Raw genomic sequence first — 19912 nt, forward strand, 5'->3', positions numbered from 1 at the left:
GTGGACTTCCACTCCCAGAATTCTCAGCAGAGGCCCTGCCGGCTGTTGGATTTCTGGGAGTTGAAGTCCGCCCACCTGGAAACCAGGTTTGGGAAACCCTCAATCAAGTCAGACACCCGCTCCCCCCCCCGCCCAAATTTCTGCCAGTGGGCAAATTCTCCCCGGAGCCAACCAGCCACCACCTTCCTGCTTCCGCGACGCACGTGTGGTTGTGAGCGTCTCTCGTTAGCTCTCCTCCTCCTCCGCCTGATTCATGGGGATCCTGATTCTGCCACCCCCCCCACCCCCCTTTCATTCCATTGAGAGCTTCCCATTGGCGGACCATCTGCAACCCAACCGCACCTTCGCTTTGGGGAGAATCGCGCGTCACCTAGTTACCGGATTAACCCTCGGTTGGGATTCACGTGTCGCATGAGACGCCCTTCCCGGCCCCCTCCCCTTAACTACAAAAGTGGGGCTCGCTCGCAACACACGCCAAATCCAAAGTGGGATTTACACGAACCAGGTTTAGGCTTTTTCGTAAAACAAAACAAAACAAAACAAGGTCCAAGATCAATAATTGCCCTGTATCTGGCTGTCAGTGTGTCTATATCATCCATCCACCCATCGATCCATCCGTTTACCAATTCACCCATCTAGGCATCCTTCCATATCTATCTATCTATCTATCTATCTATCTATCTATCTATCTATCTATCTATCTATCTATCTATCTATCTATCTATCTATCTATCTATCGTTCAGTCCATCCATTTACCAATCAATTCATCTATGCATTCTTCCATCTCTCTCTCCTCCTCCCCTTCCTCCCCGTCGCCCCCTCCTCCTTCCTCTTCCTCCTCCCCCCTCCTCCCTTCTTCTTCTTCTTCTTCTTCTTCTTCTTCTTCTTCTTCTTCTTCTTCTTCTTCTTCTTCTTCTTCTTCTTCTTCTTCTTCTTCTTCTTCTTCTTCTTCTTCTTCTTCCTCCGCCTTCTCCTCTTCCTCCATTCTTCTTCTTTTTCTTCCTCTATCCCTCCCTCTCCGCCTCCCTCCTTTCTCTCCATTATACATCCACCTATCCACCCAATCCACCTCTCTTTCTCTCTCTCTCTCTCTCCCCCTCCCACGATTTTAATCGCAATTCTGCAATCCTGCGCAAATCGGTTTTGCCATGATACCGGAACCCAACTGCCGCCCCAAAGATGCAGAAGACTAGATCTCGGCCTCCGCGGAGGAGGAGGAGGAGGAGGAGGTGCTTCTTTTCTTCTCGTGCCAAAGTCGGGCGCTCTGCACACGCCCAGAGATGCCGAATCAAGCACCCCCCACCAAAAAAAAGCGCCACAAAAAAACCCCAACAATCCCCCCATCACACACTCCAAATCTTTGCCAATTAGTAGCGTGTGCCCGGGAGTGGGGGGTGGGGTGGGTGTGGGTGGGAAGAGATTGGACTGGCATTTGTCAGAAATGGTGTAGGGTCTCCCGTTTTGGGAGGGCGCGGGGGGTTGGACTAGATGACCTATAAGGTCCCTTTCAACTCTGATGATCTCTTAGCCCCACCTCCGATCAGGCGTCGTTTCCCTCTCCCGCCCCCCCCCTCCGCCACACCTTCAGCGAGCGGCGCGGGAAGGGTTAAACGGCGGGCGCGGGTGGCGGCGGCGGCGGCGGCGGCGGGGGGGCTCCCGGGAGGAGCTGCGCAAAGCAAGCGGCGAGGAGGCCGGACAGATTCGCCTCCTCCGCGCTGCTGCTGCTGGTGCTGCTGCTTTTGGCCAAAGCCACCCAGCGGTCGCCGCAGTGCCCGGCCGGGGCTGTGCTGCTGTCATGCCGCTGCTGCCTCTCCGCTCGGGTCCCGGGCAGCTCGCTCTCTGCCCGGCGCGGTTGCCCGGCTCGCGGCCGCTCTGAGCCCGGCACCGGCCCGCGCGCTGCCGCCGCCGCCGCCGCCGCAGGATGGTGCAGAAGTCGCGCAACGGGGGCGTGTATCCGGGCACCTCGGGCGAGAAGAAGGTGGGCTTCGTGGGGCTGGACCCCGGCGCCCCCGAGTCCTCCCGCGACGGGGCCCTGCTGATCGCCGGCTCCGAGGGCGGCGGCGGCGGCGGCGGGGACGGCGGCGGCGGCAAACGCGGCTCCATCCTCAGCAAGCCCCGCTCGGCCGTCAGCGGGAAGCCGCCCAAGAGGAACGCTTTCTACCGCAAGCTCCAGAATTTCCTCTACAACGTGCTGGAAAGGCCCCGCGGCTGGGCGTTCATCTACCACGCTTACGTGTGAGTAAAGGCAGCGGGGGGGTGAGACTGCGGCGCGCCCGGCTCCGTCGCACCGGCCCCGGCCCAGCCCTGGCCGGCCCACCCGCAGCCTCCCCGCGCGGGGGTCGCTCTCCGTCCGCGCCGCTTTCGCCGCTGCGGCCGCTTCCTTTGGGGGGGGATTTCTGTTTCTTTTCCAGGAAATCCCTTCCTTCCTTCCCCACTTCCCTCCTTCTTTCCTCCCTTTCATCTTCCTTTGCATCCTCCTTCCTTTCTCTCCTCCTCCTCCCTCCCCCTCCTCCCCCCTTTCCTTCCCCACATCCTCCCTCCTTCCTTCCCCACTTCCATCCTCTTTTCCATCCTTCTTTCCTCCCTGTCATCTTTCTTTGCATCCTCCCTCCTTTCTCTCCTCCCTCCCTCGCTCCCTCCCTCCCTCCTTCCTTCCTTCCCCACTTTTACCCTCCCATCCTCCCTCCCTCTCCTTCTTCCCATCTCTGTCTCCCCTCCTCCCTGCACCCCATCTTTCTCTTTTAGAATAGAATGAATGAGCTCTCTTACTCAAGCAGGAGAACCTATACATTTCATTTTCCTTCCTTCCTTCCTTCCTTCCTTCCCTCCTTCCTTCCTCCCTTCCTTCCCATCCTCCCTCTCCTCCCTCCATCCCATTTTTCTCTTTTCCTTCTTTCCTTCCTTCCATCCTTCGTTCCTTCCTATCCTCTCTCCCTCTCCTCCCTCCACCCTATTTTTCTCTCTTTTCCTTCCTTCCTTCCTTCCTTTTCCTTCCTTCCTTCCTTCCTTCCTTCCTTCCTTCCTTCCTTCCTTCCTTCCTTCCTTCCTTCCCTCCCTCCCTCCCTCCCTCCCTCCCTCTTTCCCCTCCTTTTGCAGATCTCCATCAATGGTTCATTTCTGCTTTGGCTTCCAGTTTTTCTCCTCTTTTCCCCATCCATCCTGGCCTCCTTATCTTCCTCCACCTACCAAGAGGTGTCCCTGGGGACTTCCCGGTCTTACAAACATCCCTCATCCTGCTCCACCTCTTCTCCTGCTCTGCTGTCCTTGCTTCCCCCATCCCTCTCTTCCGTATTCTCCCTCTTCCAGCCTCTTCCTCCCCTTAGGAGTGCGCTTTAGCAGCCAACAGAGAAATGTTCCCTTTTGTAGTTGGTATCCCCCGTTTTCCTTGTGCAGGTAGAAGGGCTGTTCGGCAGTTAGCTACATGTTCAAACTTCAGAGAGAGGAACCATCATTCCAAGCCTGGTTCTAAGAAATCTTGCTTGTTCCCGAAGGATGCATGTTTGCACAATCCCTTGATTATTTCTCACTCCGTGGTTGAGGGGAAGCGAGAAACGGGAGATATAAAGAAACAAGGTGGAGGGGATGAGCCCCCCCCAAAAGGTTTCGCTCCTCTAACATGTAATAACTCTGAGAATTATCCTTTAGAGCAGCGGTGTCCATTCAAGCTTGACAACTTTGGAGATGTGTGGACTTCAACTCCCATAATTCCCTAGCCAGCATGGGTAATTTGCTGGCTGGCTGGGGAATTCTGGGAATTGAAGTCCACAGGTCTCCAAAGTTGCCAAGCTTGGCTATCCCTACTTTACAGTAAACCGATAGTCAAGCAACGGCCTTAAATTAAAGATTACTGCATGCAATTTATGCAAACCTGGAGCTCATCGATTGTGGAATTCAGTATATTTCTGGTCATAGGGCGAAACTGGTATACTGTAAGTACAGTAATTTCAGGAAATGTGTTTAAAGTCCTCACCAACTAAACTAGGCCTGATATATGTGGGTTTAAGTAGAAATAATGACCAAACGTGAGTTCTGTGTTCATGGACAAAAGACTACCTTAAACCTTTGGAAGAGAATCTCTGTAGCCCAGGATTGAACTATGAGGTCCTTCATGCTCCCTGAGTTTGGCTGTTTTCTTGCAGACGTTTCATTACCCAACTAGGTAACATGATCAGTGCTAGAAGGAAGTGGAGTTTGTAGAGAAGAGGAGGAGGAGGGGAAGGGGAGGAGAGGGGAGGGGAGGAGAAGGAGAAGAGGACTGTGGGGTCCTTGGTGCTCTCTGAGCTTGGTTGCTTTCTTGCAGACATTTCGTTACCCAATGAGGTAACATGATCAGTGCTGTAAGGAAGTGGGTTTGTAGAGAAGAGGAGGGGGATTGTGGGGTCCTTGGTGGTCTCTGAGCTTGATTGTTTTCTTGCAGATGTTTCATTATCCAACTAGGTAACATCATCAGTGCTAGAAGGAAGTGGAGGTACAGAGAGAAGGAAGAGAATGACAAAGATGATTGTGGGGTCCTTGATGCTATCTGAGCTCGGTTATTTTCCTGCAAATGTTTCATTACCCAGCTAGGTAATATCATCAGTGTGAGGGTGTGTGCATCCTTCATACTGTTAATGTTACCTAGTTGGGTAATGAAACATCTGCAAGAAAACAACCAAACTCAGAGGACCAAGGACTCCCCAGGAAAGTTTGCTGAAGGGGCAGCTGGATCCTTGGTTTGTCTCGAAAAACGCTTGGCTTGCTTACCGGAGCTCTTCATCTTTATATTTATTTAAATCTTACCTTTATTATTTCTGCAAATAACTCAATGTGGCGAGCATACCTAATACTCCTTCCTTCCTTCTGTTTTTCACCATAACAACCCTGTGAGGTGGGTTTGGCTGAGATTGGGACTGGCCCAAAGTCACCCAGCTGGTTTTCATGCCTAAAGCAGGATTAGAATCACAGTCTCCTGTTTTCTAGCTTGGCGCCATCAACAAATAGATCCAGCTAACTCTCACATCAGAACGTTCAAACAATGCTAAACCAGCAGTCTCCAAACTTAGCAACTTTAAGACTTCAACTCCCAGAATTCTTCAGCCAGCCAGCAATTACCCATCCACAAGTCTTAAAGTTGCCAAGTTTGGGGACCCCTACGCTAAATATTTAGAGTGTGTTGTGTAGTAGTAACAACTTGGTTACTCTTTGGAATGATCCAGCTTGAAAACGAGTAGAAAATACTTCTAGATCCTTTGCTATGTATCTCCTTGTCTTCCCAACTGACCTACATAGTCCTCACACAGTGTTTTTATTTTAAATCTAGAACAGTGTTTTTCAGCCTTTTAAAAACATGCTGCCTGGGAAATTCTCGGGATTGAAGTCCAACCCATCAAAGTTGCCATGGTTGACAAATACTTTTCTCAATAAAAATGTTGCCCTTATCCAGAATGAATTTATATGTGCATGAGTTTTTCCCTGATGGTGTAAAAAAATGATAACTAGCCCTCTCCTTGTTTAGTTTATTAAAAAGCCAGCTGTTTGTTCTTCTATCTGCAAGTAGGCCACCGATCGGTGCATGGAATTGGGGTTTAAGATTTTACTAGGAATTTGAAATAGTAGCTATGAATGGAAAATATACTACAGTATCTTGGGGATTCCTTGGACCCTATCAGTTAGTTTTCCATATTTTTACTTATAGTTTCTCATTCAAATTGAGTATCACAGAAAAATAATTTAGCCTTCCTTCCTTCCCCTTTTCCTTTCCCTTTTCCTTCCTCTTTTCCTTTCCTCCCTTCCTCCTTCATTCTTTCCCCTCCCTTTCCCCTTCCTTCTCCTCCCTCTCTCTTTTTCTTCCCTCCCTCTTTTTTCTTTCTTTTCTTCCTTCTTTCCACTCCCTCCCCTCCCTCCCTTTCCTTTCTTCCCTTAGCCTCCTTCCTCCCTCCCTCGTTCCCTCCCTTCTCCTTTCCTTCCTTCCTCCTTTCCTTCCTTCCTTCGTCCCTCCCCCTCCCTCCCTCCCTTTCCTTTCTTCCCTTAGCCTCCTTCCTTCGTCCCTCGTTCCCTCCCTTCTCCTTTTCTTCCTTCCTCCTTTCCTTCCTTCCTTCCTTCCTTCCTTCCTTCCTTCCTTCCTTCCTTCCTTCCTTCCTTTCCTTCCTTCCTTCCTCCCTCCTTCCCTCCCTCCCTCCCTTCCTTCCTCCCTCCCTCCCTCCCATCTCTCCCACCCTCCCTCTTTTCTTCCTTTACATCTCTCCTTCCTTCCTTCCTTCCTCCCTCCCTCCCTCCCTCCCTCCCTCCCATCTCTCCTTCCTTTACATCTCTTCTCCCTTCCCTCCCTTCCTCCCTTTAACAAAATATGTTGATCTAGGTACCCTCTGTTTTCATATCAACTTTGTGGTCTCCTCTTGGCATTGACATCAAAATTCATTTGGGGCTGTTACATTCTGGATATCTGCTAGTTTGCAAACGGGGCTTCAGAGAACTCTATTATTAACTCATTCTAAAGAAGTTGTTATTCCTGAAGAAACAGAAATTTTTTTTTAAAAAAAGAACTTGGGCTGGACTCTGCATGCGGCAGAGTCACTGCAAAGCTTTTAAACTATATCAGTGGAAAATACTTTAAAGGCTTTGCAGTTTAAACTGCAGTTCTTTAATCCAGAGGTCTTCAAACTTGGCAACTTTAGGACTTGTGGACTTCAACTCCCAGAATTCTCCAGATAGCTACTTCTGTTCAACCGGTTAATTGTCCTCACCGTTAGGCAGTTTCTCCTTAATTCCAGGTTGCTTCTTTCCTTGATTAGTTTCCATCCTTTGCTTCCGGTCTTGCCTTCTGGTGCTTTGGAAAATAAATTGACCTCCTCCTCTTTGTGGCAGCCCCTCAAATACTGGAATACTGCTATCATGTCACCCCTAATTCTTCTTTTCTCTAGACTGGCCATACGCAAATCCTGCAGCCATTCTTCATTTGTTGAAGACTGTGTATAGCGCTTCAGGGATAGAGGAGTTGGAAATGATAAGATGGGGGAAATCCATAAAAGCTGTCATAGGTCGGCTCTTGTATATTTTATTACATTGCTATAATAGTCATGCATGGGTTGACATATAGAGTGGAAATTTTGTTTCCTTTGAGGTGTGAAGGAACACACTTGGTTTTGCAAAATGAACCATCTGGTAGAATCCAGCTTTCGGAGTTCTTGTCGAAAACAAATGCACAAACAAAACATTGCGATCCCAAGAACATCAGAAGACTGTTGCTAGATTAAGAGGAAAATCACCTTGGTCTCAACCTTGGCAGTAGATGTGTAGAGTTCAACTCCCAGAATTCCCCAGCCAGCGTGGAGAAGAAAAAAAATTCCAGGTTCACAATAAGTCTTAGCTCTTTAATTCTGCCCTGGTCTTAAAACAACATGTGTAACTAGGTTACTTAGAAATCCATGCAAATATTCTAAGTTGAGGATTCCTTAATGCTCTGAGTTTGGTTGCTTGCTTGCAGACATTTCATTACCCAGCTAGGTAATATCATCAGTGCTAGAAGGGAGTGGAGTTTGCTCTCCAGTGTGTAGGACTGATTAGGCAGAAGATCAGCAGAGGATAGTGATAAATGCCAATTAGCAATCAGAAGATGTGATTAAAACTGCTAATTTGCACAAGTAGTATAGTTTTAAACTAGGAAACTGTGAGCATCCTAAGCCAACCTAAATAGCAAAAGCTCTCCCGGAAGCCTGGCAGTCAGTAAATCAGCCATCAACGGCCACACTGAGATAAACAACGTCTACATATCATTATGCTTAGAGAGGGCTGTGAAGCGGGATAAATCTAAGTGATACTGCCGTTCAAAAGAAACAATTAAAAAGCCATAAAGGGGCGGAAAAGACCAAAACACCTCCTAGCCAGCAATCGACACAGAGATGAGCAGAGATTAACACAAAGATTAGTACTAACTAGACCAACCATCAAGAAATGAACAATACAGCAGTACAAGAACGACCAACAACAGCCTAAGAATACTCCCACCAGCACGGACAAGGCAAGCCAAGCCACTCATGTCATGCCCCTGGTGGAGACTGACTCTGAGGGAGAGGAGGAACAGCCCACAGGGAGTGAAAGTGTGGCTCTGGACGCTGTGGAGGAGGCCGGGGAAGGGCCTTCCTGGGGAAGAGAGGGCCTTGATCCTCTTCATGGGATGCAGGTGTGACAACTGCATAAGAGTTTGGACCTGCGTACTGGCAAACGCTGGAAACAAAGTGTTGTTTTATTTTGGTCTGAAGTTATCTTGGTTGGCGTCCTTCCCACAGACTTGCCTTGTTATCGCCTTGAATTTGGTAAATACTTCTGTTCCCTTGTGAAAATTTCATCATTGTAGTTTGTTTGGGTTTTTTTTTATTTCACCTCTATCTGCTCATTAAGTTCAAACTGTTTTGTTTTCTTTTGAAGACTATTTCTGAGTATGTTTTATCTCCAACTGGGTATTATTGAACAGTGGGGCCAAGTTGGAGGCATTAAAGGACATTTATTTATGTTTTTTATTTTGTTGCGTTTGTGTTACATTCTGGGTCATCACAATTTGTATATAAAAAGAGAGCAGACCCTAATCTCTTCTAGCCCTGATGATGTTACCTAGTTGGGTAATGAAAGGTCTACAAAAACCCCCACCAAGCTCAGAGAGCACCAAAGACCGTGAGTGTAACCGTGAGCTACAGATATTCTCTTCTGTAAGATCCTTCTCATTTTCCCAAATGTGTTGGGACTGGGACTCTCCAAATCCTCAATCAGCCTGCCCAAAAGCTAGAAGAATTTTCTAGGAGCCGTAATTTCAGGATCCTGGAGAATTCCATGAATAGAGTGAATTAAACGTTTTGATTAAAGTTAGAAAGTTAAATAAAACAAGAGAGCAAATGCTATTCTCTTCCAGCACTGATGATGTTATCTAGTTGGGTAATGAAATGGCTGCAAGAAAACCACCAAGCTCAAAGAGCACCCCTCCTCTTCTCCGCAAATCCTACTCCCTTTTAATACTGATGATGTTACCTAGTTGGGTAATAAAAGGTCTGCAAAAAAACCCACCAAGCTCAGAGAATACCAAGGACCCCACAGTTCAGCCCTGAGCCAAAAAACATTCTCTTCCATTGGTACCATTTTAAGTTGGTTAATCATTTTGTGATTTAGCTTAATGTGCAAACCTGCTTATTTATTAATTTCAGGATTCATTATATAAACCCAGAAAGTCATTTAATTCTGTAAGCATCTAGACATGCCACAAAACACACAATATTTCCCTAAATATGGTTCTTTCCATATTTGATGCTGGCTAGGGGAAACCATATTAGGCAGGGCAAATCTTTTTCTGTGACGAGTCTTGAGGTTCTAGCAGAAAATCAAATTAGATTTAACCAACTTGAAATCTCGATCTATCTTTAGTCGTCCTTGGTGCCCCTATGATAACTGTTCGATCTGTGTTGAATCACGCTGCCTGGGAAATTACGAGAGTTGAAACCCCAAACCTCTGGAAGATATTATTGGAAGAAAAATCCATGCAAGGGAACTTCTGAATTTATTTTTATCCTCTTCATCCCTTCCATTTTCCTCTTCTTTCTGCCTTACCCTTCAGACTCCAAAATTTATGAAGGCTTGCAAAGCTAGGTCATGCAGACATGAGGATGTTCAGCAGCATTTATCTGGCTAGGGTCCAACAAAGAAAAACAGAGTAGATTTATTACTGAGTCACAGAGAACTACAAATGTGTAAAAACCATGATGGGTTACAAACAGGACCACAGTCAAAAATAAATGTGTGATGATTTTCCATTAGTTCTGTCTGTCCTGCTTTTCTTGAACCTAGCTACTGATACATAGCTGTGCTTTCTAATTTACAGTTGTTGTCTTTATACCTCTTGCTATGCTCAGGAACCCTGTGCAAAAAAAAAAAAAAAGAAAAGAAAAAGAAAGAAAGAAAGAAAGAAAGAGAAGGAAAAAACCTCAAATTTCTTAAATTCTCCCACAATCCCATGTTCAAGATGGCTGCCCTACTGAAACCTGTTATCAACTCATAAAATATTTCTATGGTCTTTTTAGAGTTGCCAACAGAAAGGAAAGGGGGAAAAGGGGGTTTGAAAGAGCAGTGCGGCAGCTTGGAAACTGAAAGTGTATTCCATAAATAGTTTTTCAAAGATAGCAACTAGGGACTGAAGTTTCTGCCATGCAAAATTCTAACTGGAGAGCATGATTGATGACTCTTGGCTATGGATGTGTCCCATTGGAGAATACGAATTATGGGGTGGGGAGAATACCAGGGTCAAGGGTGACAATGAATGATGAGTCGGCTCCACTCAGGCAGTGCCGGACATGTTAACTCCCAATAAATCCTTTCGAAGTTTTAGAAGTTTGGCTCGAGGCTCTTGATTTAAGTGGAATCCTGACACCTTTTCTCAGAGGTTAAGTTCAAAACTGAGGCCTGTTTTGGGGTTCACTTTTCCACAGAGGGGGAAAAAAAAAGGCTTTTCTGCATTGTTTCTGGCTTTGGAGTACATTTTCTAAGAAGAGAAATACAGATAATCCTCGACTTACAACAGTTCATTTAGCGACCGCTGAAAGTTACAACGGCACTGAAAAAAATGTGACTTAGGACCAGCTTCCCACCCTTATGACCATTGCAGAATCCCCCTGGTCCTGTGATCAAAATTCAGACATGCTTGGCAACTGGCTCGTATTTATGACGGTTGCAGCATCCCGGGGTCACGCGATCCCCGTTTTTGCAACCTTCTGACAAGCAAAGTCCATAAGGAAGACCAGATTCATTTAACAGCTGTGTTATTAATTTAACAACTGCGGTGATTCGCTGAACAAAAATGTGGTAAGAAGAGTCGTAAAATGGGGCAAAAACTCACTTAACACATTTTTCACTTAGTAAAATAAATTTTGGGCTCAGTTCTGGCCGTAAGTTGAGGACTACCTGTACAGATAGTAGAAGAACCAGGGGAGACATGATAGCAGTGTTCCAGTATTTGGGGGGCTGCCCCAGAGAGGAGGAGGGGGTCAAGCTATTTTCCAAAACACCTGTAAGGCCAGACAATAACGGATGGAAACTGAAGAGGGAGAGATTTAACCTGGAAATAAGGAGAAATTTGCTGACAGTGAGAATAAACAACCAGTGGAACAGAAGTTGCCTTCAGAAGTTGTGGGAGCTTCATCCCTGGAAGCTTTCAAGAAGAGACCGGACTGCCATCTTTCTGAAATGGTGTAGGGTCTCCTGCTTGGGTGGGTGGGGGTTGGACTAGATGACCTACAAGGTCCCTTTCAACTCTGATTATCTGTTATCAAAAAGATAATCCTCGACTTAACAACAGTTCATTTAGTGTCCATTCAAAGTTATAATAGCATTGAAAAATGTGACTGATGACCATTTTTCACGGTTACGACCTTTGCAGCATCCCCATGGTCACGTGATTAAAATTCAAAGGCGTGGCATTTTCTGCAGAAGATTCTGTCCAGTGGTGGGATTCCAATCTTTTTACTACTGGTTCTGTGGGCGTGGCTTTGTGGGCGTGGCAGGGGAAGGATACTGCAAAACCCCCCTTCTCTCCGCACCCCACTAACCTGCTTTCCAGCTCCGTTCTCCTGTGCAGGGCAACCAAAGAAGACTCAGGAGGACTCGGGAGGCAGAGAATAGATGGGGGTGGATCCAGTCAGAGGTGGTATTTGCAGGTTCTCCAAACTACTCAAAAGTTCTGTTACCGGTTCTCCAGAACTGGTCAGAACCTGCTGAATGCCACTTCTGTTTCTGTCCTGTTAGGATCCTGATTTTTTTTTTTTAAAAAAATGCAGCATCATTCTGTGTGCATCAATATGTGTTTTTCGGTGGGGCGGTAGAGAGGAGATAAGCTCCTCAAAGTTGCAAAAGCGAATAGGGTTGGATCTGAGTAAGACTCGGAAAGGAGGCCACCAGATGATCTCAGAACGATAGACTAAATTATGAGGGGTCCTTGGCGCTCTCTGAGCTTACAGATGTCTCATTACCCAAACTAGGTAACATCATCAGAGCTACTCTAGAGTGTAGGTTGGATCCGAGTCAGGCGTGGGAAGGAGATCTCAGAACTACACGCAAGCTTGTGTGTTGCATCTCAGTAAGAGGTGGAGAGGAGGCCACCAGGAGATCTCAAAACAGTAGGCTAGGCTAGGACATTTCAAAATAACTTGGTGGGAAAAGTTATTGGTCAACCACTTTTGTATTGTTGTTGAAAAAGTCACGTGTTTTTCTGTTTCCTCAACCGGGAACTGAGTTTGATTTTTAAGATTTTATTTTACTTTAAGCTGATGGGTTCCAGTATTGGGCTCTTTTCGAGGATGTTATTAGGAAGAAAACATTCTAGACAGACCCTGCTTGGTGGAGATCCTCAATCCATCATCATTATCATCATTAGCCACCACCATCATCATCCATCATCCCTCCTCCTCCTCCTCCTCCTCCAACTCCATTCTGTCTCCTTTTCCCTCCTCCTTTTCTCCTTATCTGACTTCTCTTTCTCTTTCCTTCTCCTCCATTATCTCCATCTCGCTCCCCTTGCTTCTCCCTCTCTGTCTCCTCCTTCTCCCTTTCTTCCACTTTATCTCACTTCTCCTTTTCCCAAAAGAATCACCTAGTTATCTTTTCCCAGCACGCAAGGAATTCTGGGAGCTGAAGTCCAACCCACCTGGAGGACATTGGTTTTTATACCTTCTGAGCTGATGAAAAGAGTCTGTAGAGAGCTAAGAAAAATATCTTGGAATATTTTACTAACCCACCTTCTAAATCTGGGAGAGCTTTCTCCCCATGGATAATTATGATTCCTCTCCTTTTTCTCTTCCACAGAGAAAAGGGTGTGATGGGGCCCTAATATTTTAAACTGTACTCCTTACTGGCTTTTAAGAAAACTGCAGACTTTTGCATTACTGCTTTTTCCACTATCCGGTGACAGAAGTGTGACCAACCACACACACACACACACACACACACACACACACACACACACACACACACCTACCTCCCAGCCCATAAACAGCTGTTTTTACATTTCAGCTCTAAAAAAAAAAAATTGCTGTGGGAGTGAAGCTAAAGGGGAAAAACTAGGCCAAAATGCGGGAGTGGGCAATTATGGGCCCTTTATGACTTGTGAACTACAACTCCCAGAATTCATTTGGAGGCAGGACTTATAGAAACTCCTCCCACTAATTTGCATAGAGGTGAAGGGAGGCAAAACTGTCTAGATATATTTGCTAACCGTCAAGGTGAAATTTGCCCCTCTTGGCTGGAGGTTTGGTAGCCCAGCATTGCAACAAAGTTGGTGCAGGTAATCCTTGACTTACAACCATTCGTTTAGTGGCTGTTCAAAGTTACAACGGCACTGGAAAAATGGACTTATGACTGGTCCTCACGCTTACAACTGATCCAGCATCTTCATGGTCACATGATAAAAAGTTGGACGCTTGTCATCCTGGATGTATTGATAACAGTTGCAATGTCCAGGGGTTGTGTGATCGCCATTTTCAACCTTCCCAGGTAGTTTCCAACCAGCAAAGTCAACAGAGGAAGCTGGATTCGCTTACCAACTGCATGGTTCACTTAACAACTGCATTGATTCGCTTAACAACTGTGGCAAAGGACATAAAATAGGGCGCAACTCACTTACGAGGGGTCCTTGGGTCTCTCTGAGCATGCTTGTTTTCTTGCAGAAGTTTCACTACCCAAACTAGGTAACTTTCATCAGTGCCTGGCACCGCACTAGCTGATGATGTTACCTAGTTGGGTAATGAGATGTCTGCAAGAAACTAAACAAGGTCTGAGAGCACCAAGGACCGCTCATTTCAACCCTGAGCGACAGATATTCTCGACCATCTCCTTGCTTAATATAATATAATAGAATTCTTTTATAGGCCAAGCGGACACACAAGGAATTTGTCTTGGTGCAGGTGCTCTCAGGTGGTAAGGTTGGTTGCAATTGTTCTTTTCTGCAGTCCTAATTATCCTCTGAAGTCTGTGTCTGTCTTGCTGATGTCTACATAATAATAGACATTCTGATCTCAGTTGTGTTTTCACACTGCTGCCTTGAGTTTTATATTATGCTTTGTAGAAGACTTCGCAAATTATGGGAGGCCCCTTGTTAAGAGAGTTAAAGGAGTCACCTGAAATAAACACCCTTCTTAATTTTAATGCCAGTCTGCTTCCTAGGAGGTCAGGTTAACGTGGCCAAATTTGTTCACTGGGTTTATTCATTTTGCTCTGTGCTGAGCCTCTAGTGCATTTCCATCTGTTGTGCTGTGCAAACATGACGGTTTCTGCACCAACAGTGTGCTTAACAAATCCTGACTGGTGGTTTGCACACCAATCAAGTGTCTCAACAAGCCACAATTGATGGTTTGCACACCATCAATCAGGCAGTGGTGGCTTCAAATAATTTAACAACCGGTTCTCTGCCCAGTTGTTGGATGGGGGTAGCCATGGTGGGCTTGGCCTAGTTGGTCTCCTGCACCATCTTGGGAGCGAAAATGGGCTGTGGAGGCAACAAAGAAAATAGATAACATATAATCAGAGTTGGAAGGGACCTTGTAGGTCATCTAGTCCAACCCCCCACCCAAGCAGGAGACCCTACACCATTTCTGACAAATGGCAGTCCAATCTCTTCTTGAAAGTCTCCAGTGATGGCGCTACCACAGCTTCCAAAGGCAACTTCTGTTCCATTGGTTGATTGTTCACACTGTCAGAAAGTTTCTCCTTATTTCCAGGTTGAATCTCTCCTTGTTCAGCTTCCATCCATTGTTCCTTGTCTGGCCTTCAGGTGCTTTAGAAAATAGCCTGACCCCTTCCTCCTCTCTGTGGCAGCCCCTCAAATATGGGGCACTGCTATCCCGTCTCCCCTGGTCTTTCTCTTCCCTAGACTAGCCAGACCCAGTTCCTGTAACCGTTCTTCATATGTTTTAGTCTTCCGTCCCCTAATCATCCTGGTTGTTGTTCTCCGCACTTTTTCTAGAGTCTCAACATCTTTTTTATAATGTGGTGACCAAAACTGGATGCAGTACTCTAGCTGTGTGGTCTTACTAAAGCTTATTAAAGGCCTGTTTTCCACCTCCCGGGCTCTGGAGACTCTCTGGAGGCCAGAAATAGGCCCATTTTCGCCCTCTACGAGCCTCTGGGAGGCCCGTTTTCCACCTCCTCGGGCTCCACATGCCCCCTGCACTGACCTGGGATCCAAAATGGGCCGTGTGGGGACTCCTGCAAGGGGTGGGGTGGGGCAGGGCCAGCCGGTCGTCTGAACTACTGGTTCACCGAACCAGATGCAAAATTAACATCCGGTTTGCCCAAACCGATGCTAACCGGCTGAAGCACCCGTGCAATCGGGTGTTTAGTAAGCCATAGCTGACATTTTGCACATCGGCAGTATGCATAGCACGCTACCCGAACCCAACCAATTGAGATTTATGACTGAAATGGTATACGGTTTCCTGTCGGGGGTGGGTGGGTGGGTGCTGGACCAGAAGACCGCTTCTAATTCTGTTATTCTGCTATTCAAACCGGGGTTGAAGGTGAAAATAGTATGTTGGGTTTCTTTCCCTTTAGATATTATTTATTTACTTGCACAATGAATAACTCACCTTCATCTTGAGTGCAAGATGGCTTTTACAACTTCCTCTCTTCCTATTTGTCTACCTCACCACAATCCTGTGAGGTAGAGTGGACCGAAAAATGGAGTTTCTGGGGTTCAGGAAGGACCAGAATCTGGATTTCTCCACTCCAGTGCCTAATTTTGATGGCTAGTACTGCAAGTTTGGAAGGATTTAACTCTTTTTTATTTTTTCAGGTGGTCCTTGACTTATAGCCGCAATCGAGTCCAAAATTTGTGTTGCTAAGTGAGACGTTTATTGAGTTTTGATCCATTTTATGACCTTTCTTGCCACCGTTGTTAAGTAAATCATTGCCGTTGTTCAATTAGTACCCTCTTTGTTAAGTGAATCTGGCTTCCCCATTGACTTTGCTTGTCAGAGGGTCGCAAAAGTCGATCCTATTACACTTGTACACCACAACCGTCATAAATATGAGCCAGTTGCCAGGTGTCCGAATTTTGATCACGTGACCATGGGGATGCCGCAACGGTTGTAAGTATGAAAAATGGTCATAATTCACTTTTTTCAGTGCTGTTGTAAGTTTGAATGGTCACTAAGTGGACTGTCGTAAGTTGAGGACTACCTGTATTCGTTAACGCCCTATAAAATCTTCACCCCTCTCTCCATTTAAGAGGGACACCCACTTCCTGTTTGACCATTTCACTACTTTTACAACCTATGCAACTTCTCCTGTTTGAAGAGTCTGCTGGTTGTTTGCCAAGAAAGGAACATTTATTTAATTATCTCCTTTCATTTCCATAAACCTGGCCAGCAACTTTGGACAGAGATAAATTGCTCTGTCTGGCTCCAAAGTGTGCAACGCTCAGCAAAGTGCCAGCTCTCATTAGAGTTCCCTTTTCTCAAACCAAGACGATTGAAATTGTACATCTTAACAGAATTAACAGAATTGGGAGGGACCTTGAGGTCTTCTAGTCCAACCCCCTGCTCAACAGAAGACCATATACCATTTCAGACAAATGGTTATCCAATCTCTTCTTAAAATTATTGGAACACCACACAGAGATGTTGACCTCTCCCCTCCCCGTCTCTGTGTGTGTGTGTGTGTGTGTGTGTGTGTGTGTGTGTGTGTGAGAGAGAGAGAGAGAGAGAGAGAGAGAGAGAGAATGAGAATATTTCCTTTTCACCCTTATGGGTGGTTTGTGTCTTCCTCAATCTGGGATCCTCTACTAGGGATCTGGGATTCTGAGGGTTCTGTGTAGGATCTCAGCTTTTCCTAGCCCTGCACTCTTCTGGATAGAGATCTCTGAGGTTGTTCCTAGGATCCCCAGTTTGAGAAACAGATTAAGAGAGTTGGAAGAGACCCTGGAGGTCTTCTAGTCCAACCCCCTGCTCAACAGAAAACCATATACCATTTCAGACAAGCAGTTGTCCAAGCTTTAAAATCTCCAGTGTTGGAGCATTCACAACTTCTGGAAGCAAGTTGTTCCACTGATGAATTGTTCTCACTGTTCCGCAAATTTCTCCTTCGTTCTAGATTGCTTCTCTCCTTGATGAGTTTCCACCCATTGCTTCTTGTCCTGCCCTCAGGTGCTTTGGAGAATAGCTTGACTCCCTCTTCTTTGGGGCAGCCCCTGAGATATTGGAACACTGCTATCATGTCTCCCCTAGTCCTTCTTTTCATCAAACTCGACATACCCAATTCCAGCAACTGTTCTTTATATGTTTGAGCCTCCAGTCCCCTAATCCTCTTTGTTGCTCTTCTCTGCACTCTTTCCAGAGTCTCAGTATCTTTTTTACACCATGGCAATCTTCTAAGAATGTGTTTGACAGCCCTTCAAAGTTGGATTTCTGCTGCCTGATTTCTGCTCATTATTTTAAAAGTTCCTTTCTCTATCTCTCTCTCTCAACCATTCCTTTATGTTTGTGCAAGTCAGACAGAATAACCTTGCTTTGCACTTCTGGCGTTCCTCTGAAAATCTCCAACTCTCTCTTGTCCCAAACTGTCTCAGAAACATTCTGTGCTGACTGAGAGGACAGAGGCAGAGATCTAGGACAAGAATACAGCTCTGTGTTTCACACACACCACAATAAGTGTGAAAAGGATTTTGGAAACTGTAGTCAGCGCTGTCACACCTCTGTTAAACAGGCCATTGCGGTTTTAGGTTGCGTCAATGGAAGGATAGGTTCCAAATGACTGGAAGTAATCTTTAAAAAATAATAATCTGCATTTGTCCAAACATTTTTATCAGGAGCAGGAGGTTGGATTAGAAGACCTCCAAATTCCCTTCCAACTCTATTATTCTGTTAAATATTGTATTTAGTTCTGTTGGAAGAAATATCCATCTGGTTCAGTTCCAAGAGGGCAGAAAGACACTGGAAACAGGGAGGCTGATTGGAAAGACGGTTTATTGATAAACAGGACCACATGGACTTGAGGTCCTGGGCGCATAAAGTTGAGAATGAGGGTTATTTATACCTTCTTTTGGGCTTTGCCCTTGAGCTTCCTGTTCCTGTGCAAGAAATGTATTCTATTGGTTGCTGCCTATTCTATTGGTTGATGTGGGGCCATGTTTGTCTGAATCTATCAGAGTATATTCATGAACTGGAATAGAGCATGGTAACAAGGTCAGCCAATGAATAGGCATAGCAACTAAGTCAGCCAATGAGGACTGTTTTGGAAACTGAAACTAGAAGTAGCTTAGGCGTGGCTCTATGTTAAGCTCTGAGTATGTCTATTGAAATGAAACTGCTTCTGTCCTCTGCTTGCTTGCTGAACTGAAGTGAAACTGATGTCTTTTTCTGAGCTGCTGAAGTTACTTGCAACGTGTTTCTGTTTGAGTTTGCTCCATGTTGGAGAAATCTACAACTGGTTTGTAAAATCTACTTATTATGTTTATAAAGACATTAAATGAAGCATCAGCCACCTGTGTTAATTTTTCTGGCACTGAATTAATGCTGCAAAACTCTGTATAGCAGGTGTCCCCAACCACCGGGCCCCGGACCAGTACCGGTCAGTGGATCATTTTGTACCGGGCACCCTACTTTGCTTGGGCGCCACCATCTTGTTTCGATGGCACTTGAGAAAGTGCTTCTGGATGAGCTTGTAGGTCGTCGGTTGGATGGAAAGCGGTGTTTGGGTGCTGAAGGAATCCTTGCGCCTTAGTTTCGTCGAAGGGGGGGGCTTCGAATGAAGAGCCGTCCTGATGGCGGCGGAGTCTCGCGTTACTCAGGAGGAGATTAATAAAGAGCCCGAAAAGCCCATCGACCGCGAGAAGGTACAAAGGAGGAGTTGACGGGGGACGGCTGGCTAGCCGGTCGCTCGGCTCGCCTTGCCTTGGTCGTGCGTGCTGATGCCGGTACCGGTCCATGGATCATTTTGTGATGCCCAGTACCGGTCCGTGGTACAAAAAAGGTTGGGGGCCACTGCTGTATAGAATCAAGTTTGGTTGAAGCCTGGAGGGTGATGCAATGTCCCCAGGTGATTGTGCCCTGTGGTGAGCTCTGCTGATAGATAATCCTATTATGTCCTGGAGGGTCATGTTTTAACCCTATCACCCTGGAGCTGAAGGTCTTTTGTCCTGTAGATAGGCTGGCCCAGTCCTTCTCAATGGGCACCAAATATCTGCTGGGGCCAGGAAGCTGGGGCTGACTTTCTATCTCTCTTAAGATTTCCATTTCCCTTTTAGGGGAAATATAATATTCTGCCTTTTTTTCCCCAATATTTCCTAAAACATTTCACTCTTCTCGGAGAGGGGTAGGTGCTAACTTTCTACCCACCAAAAAGAAGGAGGAATGGGATTACTCTAGGTCGGTGGTGGCTAACCTTTTTGGGCTCCTGTGCCGATAATAGCACTTGCGTGCCAGCACCCAGAAGGCAATGTGCACGGGGCCCCCCACACCCTGAGCATGCACGCGTGATCCCCCCACACGCCATGTGTCTCTGCGCATGACCCCCACATGCTGTGCGTCTCTGTGCATGCGTGAGCAATCCCCGCACCCACTACACATCTCTGCGCATGTGCGTGCATCTCCCATGCACCCTGCGCATGCGCACCAGATACCCGACGATCAGCTGTTGGGCGCACAGCATGTGTGCATGCGCAGTACACCTGCTCTGGTTGAGGGCTCGCGTGCCAGCAGTAAAGGCTCTGCATGTCACTTCCGGCATGCATGTCATAGGTTCGCCATCACGGCTATAGGTGATCCTCAACTTACGACAAAACAATTGGGATCAGGATGTCCATTGCTAAGCAGTGGGTTTGTTAATTGTGCAACTCTCTAAAGGATGGTTACAGGAGCAACGTCTTCCTCCTCCAGGGCTGTTCCCCCTGCCTTCAAGTAATTCTTTAAA

At 46.4% G+C, this 19912-nt stretch overlaps 1 protein-coding gene across 6 annotated transcripts in view; it reads left to right on the plus strand.

The window, feature by feature from the left end:
- Positions 1-1694: 1694 nt before the first annotated feature.
- Positions 1695-19912, plus strand: part of KCNQ2 (potassium voltage-gated channel subfamily Q member 2) — a 124258-nt gene continuing 106040 nt past the window's right edge. For 2 of the 6 annotated variants that reach the window (XM_087928880.1, XM_087928881.1), the window contains exon 1: positions 1699-2236. In XM_087928880.1, coding sequence (XP_087785006.1) covers positions 1923-2236 — 314 coding nt within the window. In that variant the 5' untranslated portion in view covers positions 1699-1922. Of the gene's footprint in view, positions 2237-19912 lie in introns of all 6 variants that reach the window. The other 4 variants (XM_087928882.1, XM_087928884.1, XM_087928878.1 and 1 more) reach the window with 4 other exon arrangements.

This window comes from Pseudonaja textilis, chromosome 3, assembly GCF_049901715.1.
Source record: "Pseudonaja textilis isolate UNSWEBS1 chromosome 3, rPseTex1.2, whole genome shotgun sequence".
Taxonomy (NCBI): domain Eukaryota; kingdom Metazoa; phylum Chordata; class Lepidosauria; order Squamata; family Elapidae; genus Pseudonaja; species Pseudonaja textilis.